Source organism: Grampus griseus (assembly GCF_964374135.1).
Source record: "Grampus griseus genome assembly, chromosome: 7".
NCBI classification, from domain to species: Eukaryota; Metazoa; Chordata; class Mammalia; order Artiodactyla; family Delphinidae; genus Grampus; species Grampus griseus.
Genome location: NC_139001.1, coordinates 56825437 through 56844359, shown reverse-complemented (window position 1 = coordinate 56844359; position 18923 = coordinate 56825437). Strand labels below are relative to the sequence as shown.

Sequence of the window (18923 nt, the reverse complement as noted above, 5' to 3'; positions counted from 1 at the left end):
TGAAACAAACAGATGGAGAGATATACATGTTCTTGGATTGGAAGAACCAATACTGTGAAAATGACTATACTATCCAATGCAATCTACAGATTCAATGCAATCCCTATCAAATTACCAATGGCATTTTTTACAGAACTAGAACAAAAAATCTTAAAATCTGTATGGAGAAACAAAAGACCCGAATAGCCAAAGCAATCTTGAGGGAAAAAAAACGGAGCTGGAGGAATCAGGCTTCCGGACTTCAGACTATACTGCAAAGCTACAGTAATCAAGATAATATGGTACTGGCACAAAAACAGAAATAAAGACAAATGGAACAGGATAGAAAGCCCAGAGATAAACCCACACACATATAGTCACCTTATTTTTGATAAAGGAGGCAAGAATATACAATGGAGAAAAGACAGTCTCTTCAGTAAGTGGTGCTGGGAAAACTGGACAGCTACATGTAAAAGAATGAAATTAGAACAGTCCTTAACACCATATACAAAAATAAACTCAAAGTGGATTAGAGACCTAAATGTAAGACTGGACAGTATAAAACTCTTACAGGAAAACATAGGAAGAACACTCTTTGACATAAATCACAGCAAGATCTTTTCTGATCCACCTCCTAGAGTAATGGAAATAAAAACAAAAATAAACAAATGGGACCTAATGAAACTTAGAAGTTTTTACACAGCAAAGGAAGCTACAAACATGATGAAAAGACAACCCTCAGAATGGGAGAAAATATTTGAAAACAAATCAATGGACAAAGGATTAATCTCCAAAATATATAAACAGCTCATGCAGCTCAATATTAAAAAGACAAACAATCCCATCAAAAAATGGGCAGAACAGCTTCCCTGGTGGCACAGTAGTTGAGAGTCCCCCTGCCGATGCAGGGGACACAGGTTCACGCTCCGGTCCAGGAAGATCCCACATGCCGCGGAGCGGCCAGGCCTGTGAGCCATGGTTGCTGAGCCTGCGTGTCCGGAGCCTGTGCTCTGCAACAGGAGAGGCCACAAAAGTGAGAGGTCCGTGTACCGCAAAAAAAAAAAAAATGGGCAAAAGACCTAAATAGACATTTCTCCAAAGAACACATACAGATGGCCAAGAAGCACATGAAAAGGTGCTCAACATCACTAATTATTAGAGAAATGCAAATCAAAACTACAATGATTTATCACCTCACACTAGTTAGAACGGGCATCATCAGGAAATCTACAAACAACAAATGCTGGAGCGGGTGTGGAGAAAAGGGAACCCTCTTGCACTGTTGGTGGGAATATAAATTGTTACAGTCACTATGGAGAACAGTATGGAGGTTCCTTAAAAAACTAAAAATAGAATTACCATATGACCCAGCAATCCCGCTACTGGGCGTATACCCAGAGAAAACCATAATTCAAAAAGACACACACACCCCAATGTTCATTGCAGCACTATTTATAATAGCCAGGACATGGAAGCAACCTAAATGCCCATCGACAGATGAATGGATAAAGAAGATGTGGTACATATATACAATGGAATATTACTCAGCCATAAAAAGGAACGAAATTGAGTCATTTGTAGAGACGTGGATGGAACTAGAGACTGCCATACAGAGTGAAGTAAGTCAAAAAGAGAAAAACAAATATCGTATATTAACGCATATATGTGGAACCTAGAAAAATGGTACAGATGAACTGGTTTGCAGGGCAGAAATTGAGACACAGATGCATAGAACAAACGTATGGACACCATGGGGGGAACGTGGCCGGGGGGTGGGGGGGTGGTGTGATGAACTGGGAGATTGGGATTGACATGTATACACTGATGAGTATAAAATTGATGACTAATAAGAACCTGCTGTATAAAGAAATAAATAAAATAAAGTTCAAAAAAAACAATAATAAATAAAAATAAAGAGATTAGGAGCAGTTGCTCTACTGACTTGCTCTATTAAAAAAAAAAGAAAAAAGCATCCAAATTGGAAAGGAAGAAGTCACTGTCACTATTTGCAGATAACATGATATTGTATATAAAAAACCCTAAAGACATCACCAGAAAACTTTTAGAACTCATTAATGAATTCAGGAAAGTTGAAGGATACAAAATTAACATACAGAAATCTGTTTCATTTCTATTCACTAATAATTAGCATAAAGGGGAAAAAAAGAGAAAACAATCCCATTTATAATTGCATCAAAAAGAATAAAATAGCTAGGAATAAATTTAACCAAGAAGGTGAAAGACCTATACTCTGAAAACTATAAGACACTGATGAAAGAAACTGATAATGACACAAATAAATGGAAAGATATACCATGATCATGGGTTGAAAGAATTAATACTGTTAAAATGTCCATACTATCCAAAGCAATCAACAAATTCAGTGCAATCCCTATCAAAATACCAATGGCGTTTTTAACAGAACTAGAACAAATAATCCTAAAACTGGTAGGAACCACAAAAGACTCCAAATATCCAAAGAAGAACAAAGCCAGAGTTACTGTGCTCCCAGAGTTCAAACTATACTACAAAGCTATAGTAATCAGAATAGTATTGTACTAGCACAAAAACAGTCACATTGATCAATAGAACAGAACGCAGCCCAGAAATAAGCCCATGCTTATAGTCAATTAATGTATGACAAAGGAGGCAAAAATATAAAGTGGAGAAAGACAGTCTCTTCAATAAAGTGTTGGGAAAATTGGACAGCTACGTGCAAAAGTATTAAATACCATATACAAAAATAAACTCAAAATGGGTTAAAGTCTTAAGTGCAAAACCTAAAACTATAAAACCCCTAAAAGAAAACATAGGCAACAAACGCTTGACATTAGTCTTAGCAATGTCTTTTTGGATCTATCTCCTCAGGCAAAAGAAACAAAAGCAAGAATAAACAAATGGGACTAATCAAACTAAAAAGCTTTTGCACAGAGAAGGAAACCAACAACAAAACACAAAGGCAACCTACTGAGTGGGAAAAGATATTTGCGGATGATATATCGAATAAGGGGTTAATATCCAAAATATCCAAAGAACATACACAACTCAATATCAAAAAAACCAAGCAATCTGATTAAACAATAGGCAGAGGACTTGAATAGACATTTTTCCAAAAAAGACATACAGATGACCAACAGACACATGAAAAGATGCTCAATATCACTAACTATCAGGGAAATGCAAAACAAAATCACAGTGAGATATCACCTCACACCTGTCAGAATGGCCATTACCAAAAAGACAACAAGTAACAAGTGTTGGCAAGGAGAAAAAAGGAACCCTCATACATTGTTGGTGGGAATGTAAATTGGTACGGCCACGATGGAAAACAGTATGGAGCTGGGTCAAATAATGAAAATAGAACTACCAGAAGATCCAGCAATTCCACTCCTGGGTTTCTATCTGAAGAAAACAAAAATACTAATTTGAAAAGATATATGCACCCCTGTGTTCATTTCAGCATTATTTACTATAGCAAGTGTCCACCCATAGATAGGTAAAGAAGATGTGGTATGTATTCATGTATACAATGGAGTATTACTCAGCCATAAAACAGAATGAAATCTTGCCATATGCAACAACATGGATGGACCTAGAGGGTATTTTGCTAAGTGAAATAAGTCAGGCAAAGAAAGACAAAAACCAAATGATTTCACTTATATGTGGAATCCAAAAACCAAAACAAAGGAACAAACAAAACAAAACAGAAACAGACTCACAGATACCGAGAACAAACTGGTAGCTGCCAGAGGGGAGGGGAGTTGGGGAATGGATGAAATAGATGAAGGGGATTAAAAGGTACAAACTTCCAGTGACACAAAAAATAAGTTAAGGGGATATAATATAGTGTACAGCATGGGGAATATAGTCAATAATATTATAATAACTTTGTATGGTGACAAATGGTTACTATACTTATTGTGGAGATCATTTTGTAATGCATGTAAATGTTGAATCACTATGTTGTACACCTGAAACCAATATTGTATGTCAACTATACTTCAATAATTTTTTTAAAAAATAAAGAAAAACACAAGAGATAAAAAATTGGTGGGGGTGGGGTGGCCGTGAGAGGCTGGCAGTCAGGTTAGTATTATGTTCAGTAAATATTATACTCCTTTTAGAGCTAAACCTAAGCAAATCAAAGAATACTATTCTCAAATTTTATAATCATTCTTAGTGTAATATATATCATTAACACGTAAATAATAAAAAATAAAAGAAAGCTATCTACTACACATGAATCCAAGTTCTGGTTCAGAAAACATGCAAGAGAGCTAGTAAAATAAGGACACCACAATTAGATTCAGTTTGGAGAGCCACATATGTACATACATACATCCTTTAGTATTTTTTTCCCTTTTCTTTTATTTAAGTTCAGAAATAGGTGAAAGAAACAAAAAGGAAAGAAAGGGGGAGGGAGAGAAGAAGGTGTTGGGGAGAAAGGGAGTGAGTGAGGAAGGAAGGAAGGAAGGAAGGAAGGAAGGGAGGGAGGGAGGGAGGGACTGACGGACTAACAATGGTTCAAAGCAAAGAAATAAAGACAATTTTAAACTCACAGAAACACAGAACTTAAACATAAATAAAATGTATGACGAATTTACCTATAATAACAAGATCAAATTAAACAAGGAACTAAATTATAATTCTCAAAAAGTAGAATAAAGTTGAGATACAGTTTAGAATTTTTTTAAATAGGGGAAAAAATTCCAAATAGCAATTAATATTTACAGACCCAGAAAAGTTAGGAATACTAGAATAGTGTACCCCAGAAGAAATATTAAAAAAAAATAGGTTATAAGCTTCTTAAGGTCAAAAACCATATTACATTCATCTCTTTATTCCCCATGATGTCTACACATAAGAGTTATTTAATACATTCTTTGAAGTGAATGATTCATTTATATTATAGCTAAATGTTGATTCTCCCTAAAAGAATATCCAAAAGCAGTGCTGCAGGAATCCAAAGTAGAGAGACCAGAAGTGGTTTTTCTATAGTTACAATATGACAGCAGAAGAAAAAAATTGGGGCTTCAAAAGTTTCTAAGGAGAGATAAGTTTAGATTCTTAAAGGAACTAATGTTGCCTAATATTAATAAATGCTTAAGAATGTCAATAAAGGGCATCATACATCTGTTCTTTTTTAATAAGAGAGAACAGATTTTTGTTAAAGTAACAGCAACAGCTTTCTGCAAAATATCACATTTTAAAAATATATTCACTAAGGTTATTCAAGAAGCACTTTTGAAAAGTTACTACCAGTCATACAAGTAGAAAGTATAGTAACCTGGCCTTCAGGCCAAAAAAAAAATTTATAATTACTAGTAAGAAGTATAAATTATAGAAAAATTTAAACTGATTATGAAAGTAGGTGTTACATTGCAAGTATCTATGACTAATTTTCTTTTTTTCGGAAGCACAGCGTGGCTTGTGGGATCTTAGTTCTCTGACCAGGGGTTGAACTCGCACCCCGTGCAGTTGGAAGGGCAGAGTCCTAATCACTGGACCTCCAGGGAATTCTCTATGACTAATTTATTTTAATCATATTTAAACTTTTACATAACTTTTGATAGACTTTTACATTTATCAAAAGAGCAGGCTAATATTTCTATAAACCAGAATCCTACTTATAAAAGATGGGAAACAGTGGGATTCTTCCCACATACCTCCGCCAATTAGAATACCTAAAACTACTATGGCTTATTTAGTACCCATGGTCTTTGTGGATATTTATAAAAGAACTGACTTCTCGAAGTTCTAAATGTCACCCTAACTTTAAAAACCAGGCTCCAATTCCGATGATTTATAAGAGTAGAAGTTAAATTTTGTAAGTATATTCCATATAGCAACAAAAGCCTTACAAACTACAGGCATACCTTGTTTTATTTGCTTCATTTTATTGTACTTTGGGAATACTGAGTTTTTTCACAAAATGAATTTTACAAATTGAAGGTTTATGGCAACCCTGCATTGTCAGATGATGGTTAGCATTTTTTAGCAATAAAGTATTTTTTAATTAAGGTATGTACATTTTTTTAGACATAATGCTATTACACACTTAATAGACTACAGTATAGTGTAAACATAACTTTAATACACACTGGGAAACCAAAAAGTGTGTGTGACTCACTTTATTGCGATATTCACTTTATTGGGGTGGTCTGGAACCAAACCTGCAATATCTGAGGTATGCCTGTTATTTTATTATACTCTAGAGAAGAGAACAAAAAAGGAAGCCAATGCAAACTCAAAAATATCTTTTCACATGCCAGTCTTGGGCATACTTTATGTAACCACTTAAAATAATAACATAATAGTAATGGTTTCACTAGTAATCTGGCAATATAACCTCAAAAAGAAAGAGTTAATGTTATTATATAGCAGTAATTCAATTTTTTTTCTCATTTCTAAATTATATTTTTTTTCTTTCTAACAGTGTTACTTTAGAAGGAATTCAAGTTTGACAAAAATCTTCATTAAATTCCTCAAAAAATAAATCATAAAAATGTAAGAATTTTCATAATAGCAGATATTCCAGGAGACTCTTATTTAAAGGGGGGAAAAAAACTTACAAAATATTGGTGAAATCACTTAAATTTCAAAAGATTAAAACTAATTATATATTTAATCTCAAAAGATAATAACATCTTTACTCATCAACATATTTCTATAAAATCTAAATGAAATAAACTTATTGCCATCTATTTTAAGTCATATCCCAAATTACCAAATACGAATTAACATAAAAGCATCCTACATAAGTTTTTCACACCTCTATCACACTTTTGAACTCACTTGGATAAATATGGATCTTTCCAACAGCAGCAGGAGTTTCTACAAAGTTATTTACCTTGTCCAGGTCTTGCAGTTATAGTTGCTCCAGCAGATGGCGGCTCCAGCTCCTGTCAAATACAATAATGTTATTACAGTGACCTACTACAATGTGCAATTTAAAATAAAATAGTAGTGATATTACAGCCTTACCTTTGCTTTCTTTGAGTCTGGATCAAACCTTTCAAGAATTAATTTAGCTGTTTTATAAGTTTCTTTTTCCATGACTTCTTCAAGCTGCAAACAAAAATTTCCACAAGTTGTCACATTTTAAAACACACATGCACTACTTACTTTTATAAGTCCTATTCAAAAAGTATTCAACTGAAAGGCTTAAAATAAACAGCACATAATATACCCAGATAGCATGAAAGACTTCCACATTCAAATAATTAAAATCCAGATTTTAAAATGGCTTCTAACCTCTAATATGTTACTTGTATTTAACAGCTTTACTGCAAGGAAATACCAAATATTGCTAATTGTTTACATATAATGAGGAGAATAATTACATGCACCAACTTCAATAATGGAATGTGCAAAAATCTATCAGCCATCATTATTGGAAGTTATTAGACATGACAAGCAAATGACAGGCAATTCCTCAGATTTATTTCCTCCTAGTACTTAATGCTATTAATTTAAAGAAGGTCGTTAGCCAAGAGCTTTACAAAATAAAATCTCTGTGCCAATTAACTGCTGTCAGCATCGACTTTAGATTATTTATTAGCAGAAGCAATTAGCTTGCTGCAAAATGCAGTGAAAACTCACTTAACTGGGAGAACAGCCATGCTCTCTCATGGAATTTGCTCAAATGACTTTAAAAGCTGAAGCTCCCCATTTTTTACTTAGATTCAAACAACTTTAGAGGGAAAAACTGAACATAATAAGAATTTAAGTAAAGATTTTACTGAGTTCTATGCTCACACTAGGGACTGTAATTAAAGCACTTCATTATTATAGAATTTTATTTACAATGCACTCAAGTCACTTTATGGCTTAATATGTGGGTTTAATTTAAAAAGTAATCACTAGTAAAGTATCATTTTAGCAGTTACAGCCCAATATCAGAAAAAGTTTAACTTTAGTACAAGACAGTCACAGTTATGACGAATAGTTAATATATAGAATAAAAATGCTTTTGCAAAACTTGGAAGAGGACCTTTTCCTTCTTAGTGACCACTTAGATTCATTAAATGTCATGTTTATTCCAAAGGACATTTATTTTAAAATGCAAAGCAGAGAACATTTACCAAATTAAAATACAATTTAAAATATGCTGCCACAATAGTTAATAGATTCCTCATTAAAATCTCAATGTAACACTTAAGAAGTGCTTAGATGAATGATTTACTAATCTTGGTTTAGTGAAACTAAAATATTTTTCTAACTATTTCAAAATTATGATAAATTCTCAAACAAGCAAGTTTAAATTTCTGATGTAAAGAAAATGTTTGTAACATTACTACTTTAGGGTTGGGGAAAAACTTGGGATGGGGACAGAGAGAGGGCATGATAGAATCTATCCCCAAATCAACATAATCTACATGAAACAGCAAAGAACTGAATCCCTGATCTCTACAAATTAATTTTTGATGGTCCAGACCAGTGCTGTAACAATAGAACTACCCGTAATGATGGAAGTGGTTTATATCTGCACAATAGAGTAGCTACAATGCCATATGTGATAAATGATCACTTAAAATATTGCTTGTGCAACTGAGGAACCCAACTGTAGCTACTTTTATTCCACTTTAAATAATGTAAACTTGAAAAGTTACATGGGTCTAGTGGCTACTGACTTGTACAGCACAATTCTAGAGTAAGACTATTGGTAGGTTTAAAAAGAAGATTAGATACAACTGTGATCTTTAAAACAATACACAAAAGTCAAAACTGAAATGCCATTTTATTAAACGACTGCCATTCCTAGTACATCATTCAGCAAGTATTCATGTTTATGTCTATGTACATGTAAAGTATCTTAAATAAAAACATTTTAAAAAGCAAAAGATACAAATCCATTCTCTTTTTCTTTTGCATTTACTTTGAAAAATTCTTTTTTCACGTAATAGCTTAATTAACACATATATTCCTACTACATTTTAAGTGAATAATTTGTTTTATAAATAGGGAGACATCTGATCAGTGGGAAGAATACAAACTTGAAACCATGACATCAGAAAAGATCTGGGTTCAAAGTACATCTCCATTGTTAATTAGCTGTAGAAAGACTGAGCAAGTCTGTTAGCCTCAGTTTCTCCTTTTGTAGAGCAGAAACATTAACACTTTCTCGTAGCACTGTTATGCAATTTAAATAATGTAGGAGAGTCTATACCAGTACCTAACACAAAAACGCATAATCTTCAATGATACCTCAGTTATTCAGAGTGGATCTGAAACAAGCAGTGTTTTCAAATACCCACCGTATTAATATCAGGATTCAGGAATGAGAAATTGAATTCTCAGAATTCCCTAAATTACAAATTACTCTGTATTCTTCCTAATATTTTACATATTTCAAATAATAATGAATGATGTAACAAAGAGTGAATTGTTTTTCTGTGATATGAGTATACTAAAAGTTTAAAAGTTTTTTATTTAAAAAAGAGAATAATAGGGGCTTCCCTAGTGGTGCAGTGGTTAAGAACCCACCTGCCAATGCAGGTTCGAGCCCTGGTCCGGGAAGATCCCACATGCCACAGAGCAACTAAGCCCGTGCGCCATAACTACTGAGCCCGCATGCTGCAACAACTGGAGCCCACGCGCCTAGAGCCCGTGCTCTGCAACAAGAGAAGCCACCGCAATGAGAAGCCCGCGCACCAAAAGAGTAGCCCCTGCTCGCCGCAACTAGAGAAAGCTAGTGTGCAGCAACGAACACCCAACACAGCCAAAATTTTAAAAATAAAATAAATTAATTAAAATTAAAGAAATAAAAATTAAAAAGAATAATAAACACATGGTTGCTTATTTATTATGAATCAACATTATTTTGGCAAGATTATATATTTTGAGAACATATAAAAATTATTTCTACCTGATATAGAATTTCATCATAGAAGATACTAAAAGAAGGGAACACTAACACAAAATAAATGTCAATTTTTTTAATTTTGAAAGATAATTATACAATATTTAAATTGTAACTCTTGAAATAAAATTTTAAAACACACAAAGCATTAATTGCCCTATCCAATACTCTTTATCCTTGTTTCATAACAAATATTCCGATGTAGAAAAATGTCTTGTGTTTTGTACTGACTTTGGTCAAATTATTAAAAGAATCTTCAATTCACAGCTTTAGGGTACATGTTGCATTATTTAAACTCATATTTTTAAAATGATGAAAGTACTGTCTGTTTATCCTGATTTTGTTTTGCTGTTGAAATCAATATTGTTTTTACTAATTCAGATTTTAAATCATTTTCTGACTTTATATAGGAGTATTCTACAATAACAGTAACATCTCTCTCAGCATTTCTTCTGTTAAAGTATTTACAAAGATCTGTAGCCTACAGTGAATATTCAAACACTGGAAAACACCAGCAGATATTACTGGGTAATATAAAAATGTAACATGAAACTTCTAGTGAGGTTAACAGCCCCACACAGAATCACATGCTAAAATTGCCAATTTAAGGACTTATTTTGCTTCCAAAATTTATTTCATGGAATATCACTCACAGGATTTTGTATACAGTATTCTATATATATAAACTTATTAACATTTATTTGTAAGAATAAGTCACCATTAATAAGAGACAGGGCCCATAAAACAGACTTATGGCCACAAAAGCAAGACTAATTAGATTGTGCCACTTCTCCTCTATGTGCTCCTGTCCTGTTGCCTAAAATGTCCACATTAACCTACAGCTCAGCATGCCAGCATTTCTTGCTCTTGCTTTCAACTGACACTAGTGGATTCTTTTGAACCAGTAACATTTGTAGTGATTGTTAAGTTTTAATTCTCAGAGAATTATAATAATTCTTTCCCAGGTTCCCAATTTCTCAACCGATTTTCCTCAGGACTTGGAAAAATATAAATTGCCTGAGAAATGCCAGAAAGGAATTACCACATAGAAACACCTGTACTATTCTGAAAAAAGCACAGCATTTTCATGAAGCCACTTAAAGAGGTCATTTTGACTCGAGTTTTGATGGATTTTGATTTTGAACTGTTTTGATAGGATGCTCATGGATACAAAGCGATTATCTATTGAATAGTGACATGTTTTAAACTAAAAGTTAAAAAAAAAAATGTGAGTGGCAAAACGTACTCAACCAGACTTGGGAGGTTTTTTAGGTAACTAAAGATTAATTCCTAGCTTTATTTTAGTAAGTAAATACTTACATTAAGTTCTCAGATTTAAAACATTGTTTTAAAACATTTAAAACGGTGTCACTCATTTTCCTTTCTAAGTAATTTTAATTAATTGATAATTCATGTTTATTGTTACAAATTACACTTTGACAAATTACAAATTACATTACAAATCTATCCAGATTAAAGAGAGGCATACCTGAGGAAACCACCTTTAATAACACCTCAAGTAGTAAATACAATTTACATTCATTTTTTTAGTGAAAGAGAAGGGTTAGGAGTTGGGTACTTTTAAAGTAATGGCTATTCTTCCTGTCAGCATTTTTAAAGGTATAAATGTAGAGTTAAACATCAAGGAACAAAATCAGTTTTGATTACATTTCGCTTTTGCTCAAAAGTAATGTCCCTTCTTTTTCCTCTCATTACCAGTACAATCATTAGCTAGCATTGTACTCCTTACAAATTCACCCTTAACACCTATTGTTCTAAACAAAGTATAACTCAAACAAAGCAGCTCTGTTAAGGGCTTAAGCAATAAAGGCAAGGGACTAGTTAGCAACAGCAACAGTACTGAAACCAGAAGCAATCAAGTCGATGCAAATTGTGTTCCCTAATTAACAAAATGAGTTAAAGCATCCAACTTATTTTTCTTTAATTATCCACTGCAAGAGAAATGCCATACTGAAGTATTCTGTAATATTGATGTCTCATGAACCATTTAGATGTACAAAACTATTGAACCTTGAACTGAGTTTCCCAACTGTCAGACCTAGATGGAGCAGCGTTTATGTTGTGATTCCATCAAGGGCTATTAAAGAAGTAAATAGCTTGGTTTGTCCTGTCAAAGAATTTTCTAAGTCTGTTCTGTTACTCTACTGAGAGTTCTTCAACAATCATATGTTCTCTAAGATTCTGTTTTCTGTTCATGTGATGCCACTGACATTGAATTAGCTTCTCATCACTTAGAATTTTTTTATTTTCTTCTTTTTTTCTCTCTCTTTTTTCTTTTGTCTTCCTCCTTGTCTTTTCTACTTTTATCAATATTTCTCCATTTTGGTACAACAAGTAAGGCTTGGCTACCAGCTCTTCTTTTTTTTATCACATCAGCAAACCAAACCAATCACATCACAACTTCTATATTATTGAGAACCATCAGTATTTCCTCACTTTGAATTTCTGGCTGTTCCATAATGTGTAGAATGCCAGAAATATAATAAGATACAATGGAAACATTTCTACGTTTCAATTTAGGACCATCAAAAGTATCAATGCAATTTTTTTTTTTTTTTTCAGTACGCAGGCCTCTCACTGTTGTGGCCTCTCCCATTGCAGAGCACAGGCTCCGGACGCGCAGGCCCAGCGGCCATGGCTCACAGGTCTAGCTGCTCCACAGCATGTGGGATCTTCCTGGACCGGGGCACGAACCCGTGTCCCCTGCATGGGCAGGCAGACTCTCAACCACTGCGCCACCAGGGAAGCCCTCAATGCAATTTTGATAAATACCTCACAGAATACTGAAGAGGCATCAAATAAAAAAGATAAGGAATCCTTTCAGAATTAAGGTTTCTTTATTTTTCAGGTACTTAAATCCCTCAGGACCAGTGTCTTTTCTTACCAATTCACAGAACAATTTTTAACATTAATCTTAACCTTCATAATTTTTATTAGTTTCATCCATAATTGTTACTCATTATGTTAGACTAAAATACATTAAATTGATTTTGCATCTGATCAAATTTCATTAAGTTTCCATATAACATGATACTCCTATCAATTATCATTCTTATACTTCAAAAATAATTACATGAAAAAAGTATATGTAAATTCAAGCCAAACACCAAGTTCAACCCACTTATTAAAAACTATTACAGGGCTTCCCTGGTGGCGCAGTGGTTGAGAGTCCGTCTGCCGATGCTGGGGACACGGGTTCGTGCCCCGGTCCGGGAAGATCCCACATGCCATGAAGCGGCTGGGCCTGTGAGCCATGGCCGCTGAGCCTGCCTGTCCGGAGCCTGTGCTCCGCAATGGGAGAGGCCACAACAGTGAGAGGCCCACGTACCGCAAAAAAAAAAAAAAAAAAAAACTATTACATATCAACCTCTAAATATCTAGAGTCCTTCCTCTCTCTTGATCCTCCTCTTTCCAACCCATCTGAAGGATGCATTTAACTGGCCCCACAACAGACACCCATGTGATCAGAACTGCTGATAGAAAATGAAAGAAACCAAAGAAAAAATACTCTCTTTCTCTCTCCCCAGTTTTCTTTGGCCTTTTTTTTTTTGCATGTTAAATTTGTTTTTTACAACCAATCTTCTTGATTCCCTCTCTCCTCGCTTTATTTTTTTTTTTTGCTTTACAATGGTGTGTTAGTTTCTGCTTTATAACAAAGTGAATCAGTTACACATATACATATGTTCCCATATCTCTTCCCTCTTGCGTCTCCCTCCCTCCCACCCTCCCTATCCCACCCCTCCAGGCTGTCACAAAGCACCGAGCCTCCTTGCTTTATTATGTCAAGAAAATCTGAGAACTGACATATGATGTTTGGTCTTTTTTTGGCCCTAATAATAAATCTGGATACCCACTTTTTACCACTCTGCCTCATTTAGTCCTCCAAAATGATTCATTTACTTACTTCTCAGCTTCCAACTGACATAGACATTCAGACTCTCAAAAGTTCATCTAACTACCTTTTCCTGTCAATCATTATTAACTAGCAAAAATATTCATAACTTAGCTTCACCATTAAACTGTTATCTAAAAACATACTTGTTCCTTGGAGAGTCATTACTTACAACATATAAACATTAATTATTCAGTTCTGAATTTATTAGTTTTATATAAATTAACTTAAATAAAAGTTAACTTACTATTTTTTTCTTCTGGGATTTTAAATCATCCAATGCTTCATCTAGAAAACAAGATTTAAACCAAAACTAAATCAGATATTAAGATACTTAAGATACAAGAAAAAAAATCATGTCAAATGATATACATTAAGGAACTGCAAGAAAACAGTCTCATTTTAGAATTTCTCACAGATGTGTACAGACAGAAGTCATCTCAATTTTTACCCATATATATTTTATATGTTTGCTTATATTAGATATTACAAGCTCAGGAGTGGAAAAATGGACTTTACATAGAATAAAACACGTTTCCAAATTTTAAAAGATACATATTTTTTAAATGTTTTCAGAAATATTACTTTTTATTATTTCTCCTTCAACATCCCACCCACATTAATTTACAAAATTAAAACCAATTATTTTTTATACATTGGTAATAAAAATGTTCTCTTTATTTATGAATAAAGAAGTACATATTTTATTAAGTTATTTGATCTTCAAGATATTGAGCACTAATAAAGAAACCTTTGAAAATCTATAGTATTATATACCTGAAGAGGGACTTGGAAAGGAAGAGGATACAATTACTTTTCAAAATTAAACTTTTCCAAGATTTGCCTGTTTAGTTAGGTTGCATTGGTGGAACATAAAGAATCGTTTCAAAGGATATAATTTATGAATGTCAATATCTGCTTTACAAATTTATTTTAGATTTCTAGTTTTTCTCTAGAAATACTGAACTAGTATAAATAAGAATACTATTCCAGATGGAAAGAAGACTTATAACTTGATTTAAACATTTTACCAAATAGAATTCAAATAATTGTTCTTAATGTTTAATTAAATTTACAAATAAAATTATCTTTTCATTGAAGTTCTGGAGTAGCAAACATCTGAATACCCAATTCAAATAATACTATTTACGTAAAAATCCGAAGAAATACAAACTTATGAAAAGATGATTTTACTATATATTTTTTTCAAAGTGTTCTAGCAGACTAATTACTGAAAGGGGGAAAAAACTGCTGACCTCTTTAAAGAGAATAGTCATCTTTAGTTAGATAAAACCAAGCCAAATATCTAACCTTTAATGCAGAGATCAGCAAACTTTTTCTATAAAGGGCCAGACAGTAAATATTTTAGGCTTTATGGGCCAAAAGGCAAAATTAGGTGAGCACTTTTAAAGGAGTAAACAAATTTCCACAAAACTTTCATTGACATAATTCAAATATAATAATAATTGAGTTCAATTTTTTGTAACATAGGTCTACCAATGAAAAGAATGGAATCTGGAGGGGTAGGTGGGGGATAACATTTCACTTAATTGAGATTCAAAATTAGTGTCCCCCATCCTCAAAATTGATCACAAATGTCAATCTGTTAGTTTATCTGTAATGAGATTTCACACATTTTATTTTTGAAAAATTTTTTTCACAGATAGCTGCTGCTAAATATTGAAATCAATCCACAATCACATGATTTTAATTGAGCATATTCACTGTGTGAAAGGCATTTATAAAATTCTTTAGATTCTTCTCTTGATATTTGCCTTTTATCATGTCATTGCAAATTAATCACTTCCAGTTAAATGGATTTTGAAATATGGAAATTTCCTTTGTACTTGCATGAGGTCTGAAAAACACTGCTGGAATCGCAGTTTGAGCTCAGATAATGTATCTGCTGCAAATCGGGGTGGGAATGGAGATCTTGTTTCTTAACTTCTCATAGCACTTTTTAAAAAATTACCTTTCATCATCAAAAGCAAATTGTTATTTGCTTTTCTAAATCACTTTATAGCAGTATAGGTTTCACATATAAGGACTGTTTTGTCTCGTACTCTTAGGTTGAATTCATTAAGAACCATTATCAAGTCTGCAGCAAAATCTAATTTCCAAAGCCAGTTCATTCATAATGGTTGAAGGTGGTTCTTCTCATTCAGAAACATTTTAGTCTTGACTCTGAGCTCAAAACATCACAATAAAAGTTTACTACTACTACTAATCCATCCAACTGCTTGTATTTCTGATAAAAGTTCACATAATTGATGATGATTAAGTCCATTGCTGTTGAATAACACAGTGGATAATCACAGAATTTAAACACCTTACAGTTTCATGAGCTTTGTAAATTAATCCACTAAGCCTCTTTCTGCTTCACACATATTTTTACCACCAATAGTTGTAAATACATCTCAGTAGATTCCACTTCAGGTTGTACTAAATTAGTGTTTTTTCAACTTCTTTAAAAATATTCTCTCCCAGAGTGTTCTACACAGACTGTTCACAGAGGCTAATTCTTCAGTCATTTCAAGTTCAGTACTGACTTCTGAAATAAATTACAATTGAGCTGTATCAGTAACATCTGTCAACTCATCAAGAGTCAATGACAGGGAATTCCCTGGCACTCCAGTGGTTAGGACTCGGCACTTTCACTGTGGCGGCCCGTGTTCAAGCCCTGGTCAGGGAACTAAGATCCTGCAAGCCTCGCAGCATGGCCAAAAAACAAAAAAAAAAGAGCCAATGACAATCACTTGAAATAATTTTTTTTAAATGATCTTGTTTTTAAGTTAATTATGTTGCTTCCAGTGTTCTTAATTCTTCAAGCAATTGTTCTTGCTAAAAAGCCTACTAGCCAAGCAAGTATTTTCTCTAAACACATTTTTTCAGCTGCTGCAATTACACAATTTAATTAACTCACCATTGGTAAATAGCTTTCTTTGCTTCACAAATAAGCCACTCAGAAACTTACTTTGAAGTTCCATTTTCACTTTTTATTTTTATGAAGAAATTCTGCTATGATGAGATATTCCATTTAAAATTTTCTAGGGGCTTCCCTGGTGGCGCAGTGGTTGGGAGTCCGCCTGACGATGCAGGGGACACGGGTTCGTGCCCCGGTCCAGGAGGATCCCACATGCCGCGGATAGGCTGGGCCCGTGAGCCATGGCCACTGAGCCTGCGTGTCCGGAGGCTGTGCTCCACAGCAGGAGAGGCCACAACAGTGAGAGGCCCGCACACCGCAAAAAAAAAAAAAAAAAAGTTCTAATTTTTCTAACATTGCTTTTCTGTGCATTGGGAGTATCATGATGAGTACTTAGCATGATAGTCTATGTATATTTGTATTCTTTTAGTACATTTATAATGGCATTGCATAATAAGCACAATGCTTTGTGTTTTGATAATAAAATAGTCCACAATCCATTGCGCCTTAAAAGTGCAACATTCAGGGTTTCCCTGGTGGCACAGTGGTTGAGAGTCCGCCTGCCGATGCAGGGGACACGGCTTCGTGCCCCGGTCCGGGAAGATCCCACATGCCGCGGAGCGGCTGGGCCCGTGAGCCATGGCCGCTGAGCCTGCGCATCCGGAGCCTGTGCTCCGCAACGGGAGAGGACCGCGTACCGTTAAAAAAAAAAAAAAAAAAGTGCAACATTCAAAGTCCAATGTTCTCTTCTTGTTTTTACATAATGAGTGTACACTGGTAATAATAAATAAAATAGTCACAATACAGCAATATACATGGCACGTGAAATGCTGTCAAGTTATAACAGTGTCGCTGTGATTTGTTGTGCATCCTACAATAGGCTGAAATGTTGAGAGCACCATACAGTCTGTCACAACTACTCAATTCTGCCATTATTGAATGAAAGCAGCTACAGATAACATATAAATGAACGGACGTGGCTGTGTTCCAATAAAACAGAAATGTGAACTTCATTCAAATTTAACATGTCACAAAATATTACTCTTTGAATTTTTTCAATAATTTAAAAATGTAAAAACCATTGTTAGTTAGCTCATGAGATGTACAAGGTGGTGGGCAGGACTTAGCTCACAGGCTGTAGTTTGCCAATCCTTACTTGAATCTATACTAGGTCCAACTTGTAAAACAAAGGAAATACAACTAACAGAGAACAAAAAGCAAGACATGATCAGTAGCTTCAGACTTAAAAAAATATATATATATATATATACACACACACACACATAAATATATATACATATGGTACCTAACCTTATACTAAAAAGAAGTGTAAAACTGCAAGACAATCTCTTATGAAGTCTATTTTATCTACATGCAATACCTATGCAAATGAATTCGTACAATTTTTTTAAATGAAAGGATCTGTAAAATAAAAATTTAAAGCAAAAAAACTCCTTTATATAATAAGCATGTCCTAATGTGCCTACTTGCAAGTCAAAATATTCATACATTTTCCTTAGAGAAGTGTTTCCAAGGGCTCTTTTAAAATAAATTTTCTTATATTTTTCACTATTTTGTTCGTTCCATGAGGTCCAAGATCATATTTGTTTTAAACTTCTTCCTGTCTTCCCGGCATCTACTATATTACTAAATATCACCGGAAACAATGCCATAAGCTTAATTTCTCTAATCTGATTAAAAGTATCAATATTTTTTAAAACCACAGCAAACATCATACTTAATGGTAAAAATTAAAAGCTTTTGCACCAAAATCAGGTGCTAGACAAAGATACCTGCTATTCCCACTTCAACTCAATATTATACTGGGTCCTAACCCATTAAACAAGGCAAGTAAAATTTTAAAGGCAAGAAAAATAAAAAATAACAGGAATTGGAAAAGAAAAATCAGTACCATCAGCCCACATGTATGTAACACTTTACAATTTTTATATGCTTTCACACATAATATTATCAGTTAAAACTCATAACAGTCTTGCCAAAACAAATATTTGTTTCTAGTTTATAAACTAGCAAACTGAGGTTCAGAGGACTTAACCTTATTTGTAGGACAAAAAGATGGTTAGTGTGGCTGGAGCAAAGGTGAAAAAAGGAGAGTGGAAAGAGATGAAGTTAGAGAAATAGACATAAGCCAGAAAGTTGGGGTTAAGGTCAGATTTTACTCTGGTTGCAATGGGAAGCCACTAGAAGAATTTAAGTAGGAGAGATACAAGATCTGATTTATACCT

The 18923-nt window shown here is 33.9% G+C and overlaps 1 protein-coding gene across 2 annotated transcripts in view; it reads right to left on the bottom strand.

Moving 5' to 3' along the window:
• LNPK (lunapark, ER junction formation factor) overlaps nucleotides 1-18923 on the bottom strand; it is a 90515-nt gene that overhangs the window by 47544 nt on the left and 24048 nt on the right. For both annotated transcript variants that reach the window (XM_082658480.1, XM_082658481.1), the window contains exons 6-8: nucleotides 14002-14042; nucleotides 6964-7047; nucleotides 6830-6881 (exon numbers count right to left, since the gene is read on the bottom strand). In XM_082658480.1, the coding sequence (XP_082514606.1) occupies nucleotides 6830-6881; nucleotides 6964-7047; nucleotides 14002-14042 (177 nt within the window). The remainder of the gene's footprint in view (nucleotides 1-6829; nucleotides 6882-6963; nucleotides 7048-14001; nucleotides 14043-18923) is intronic.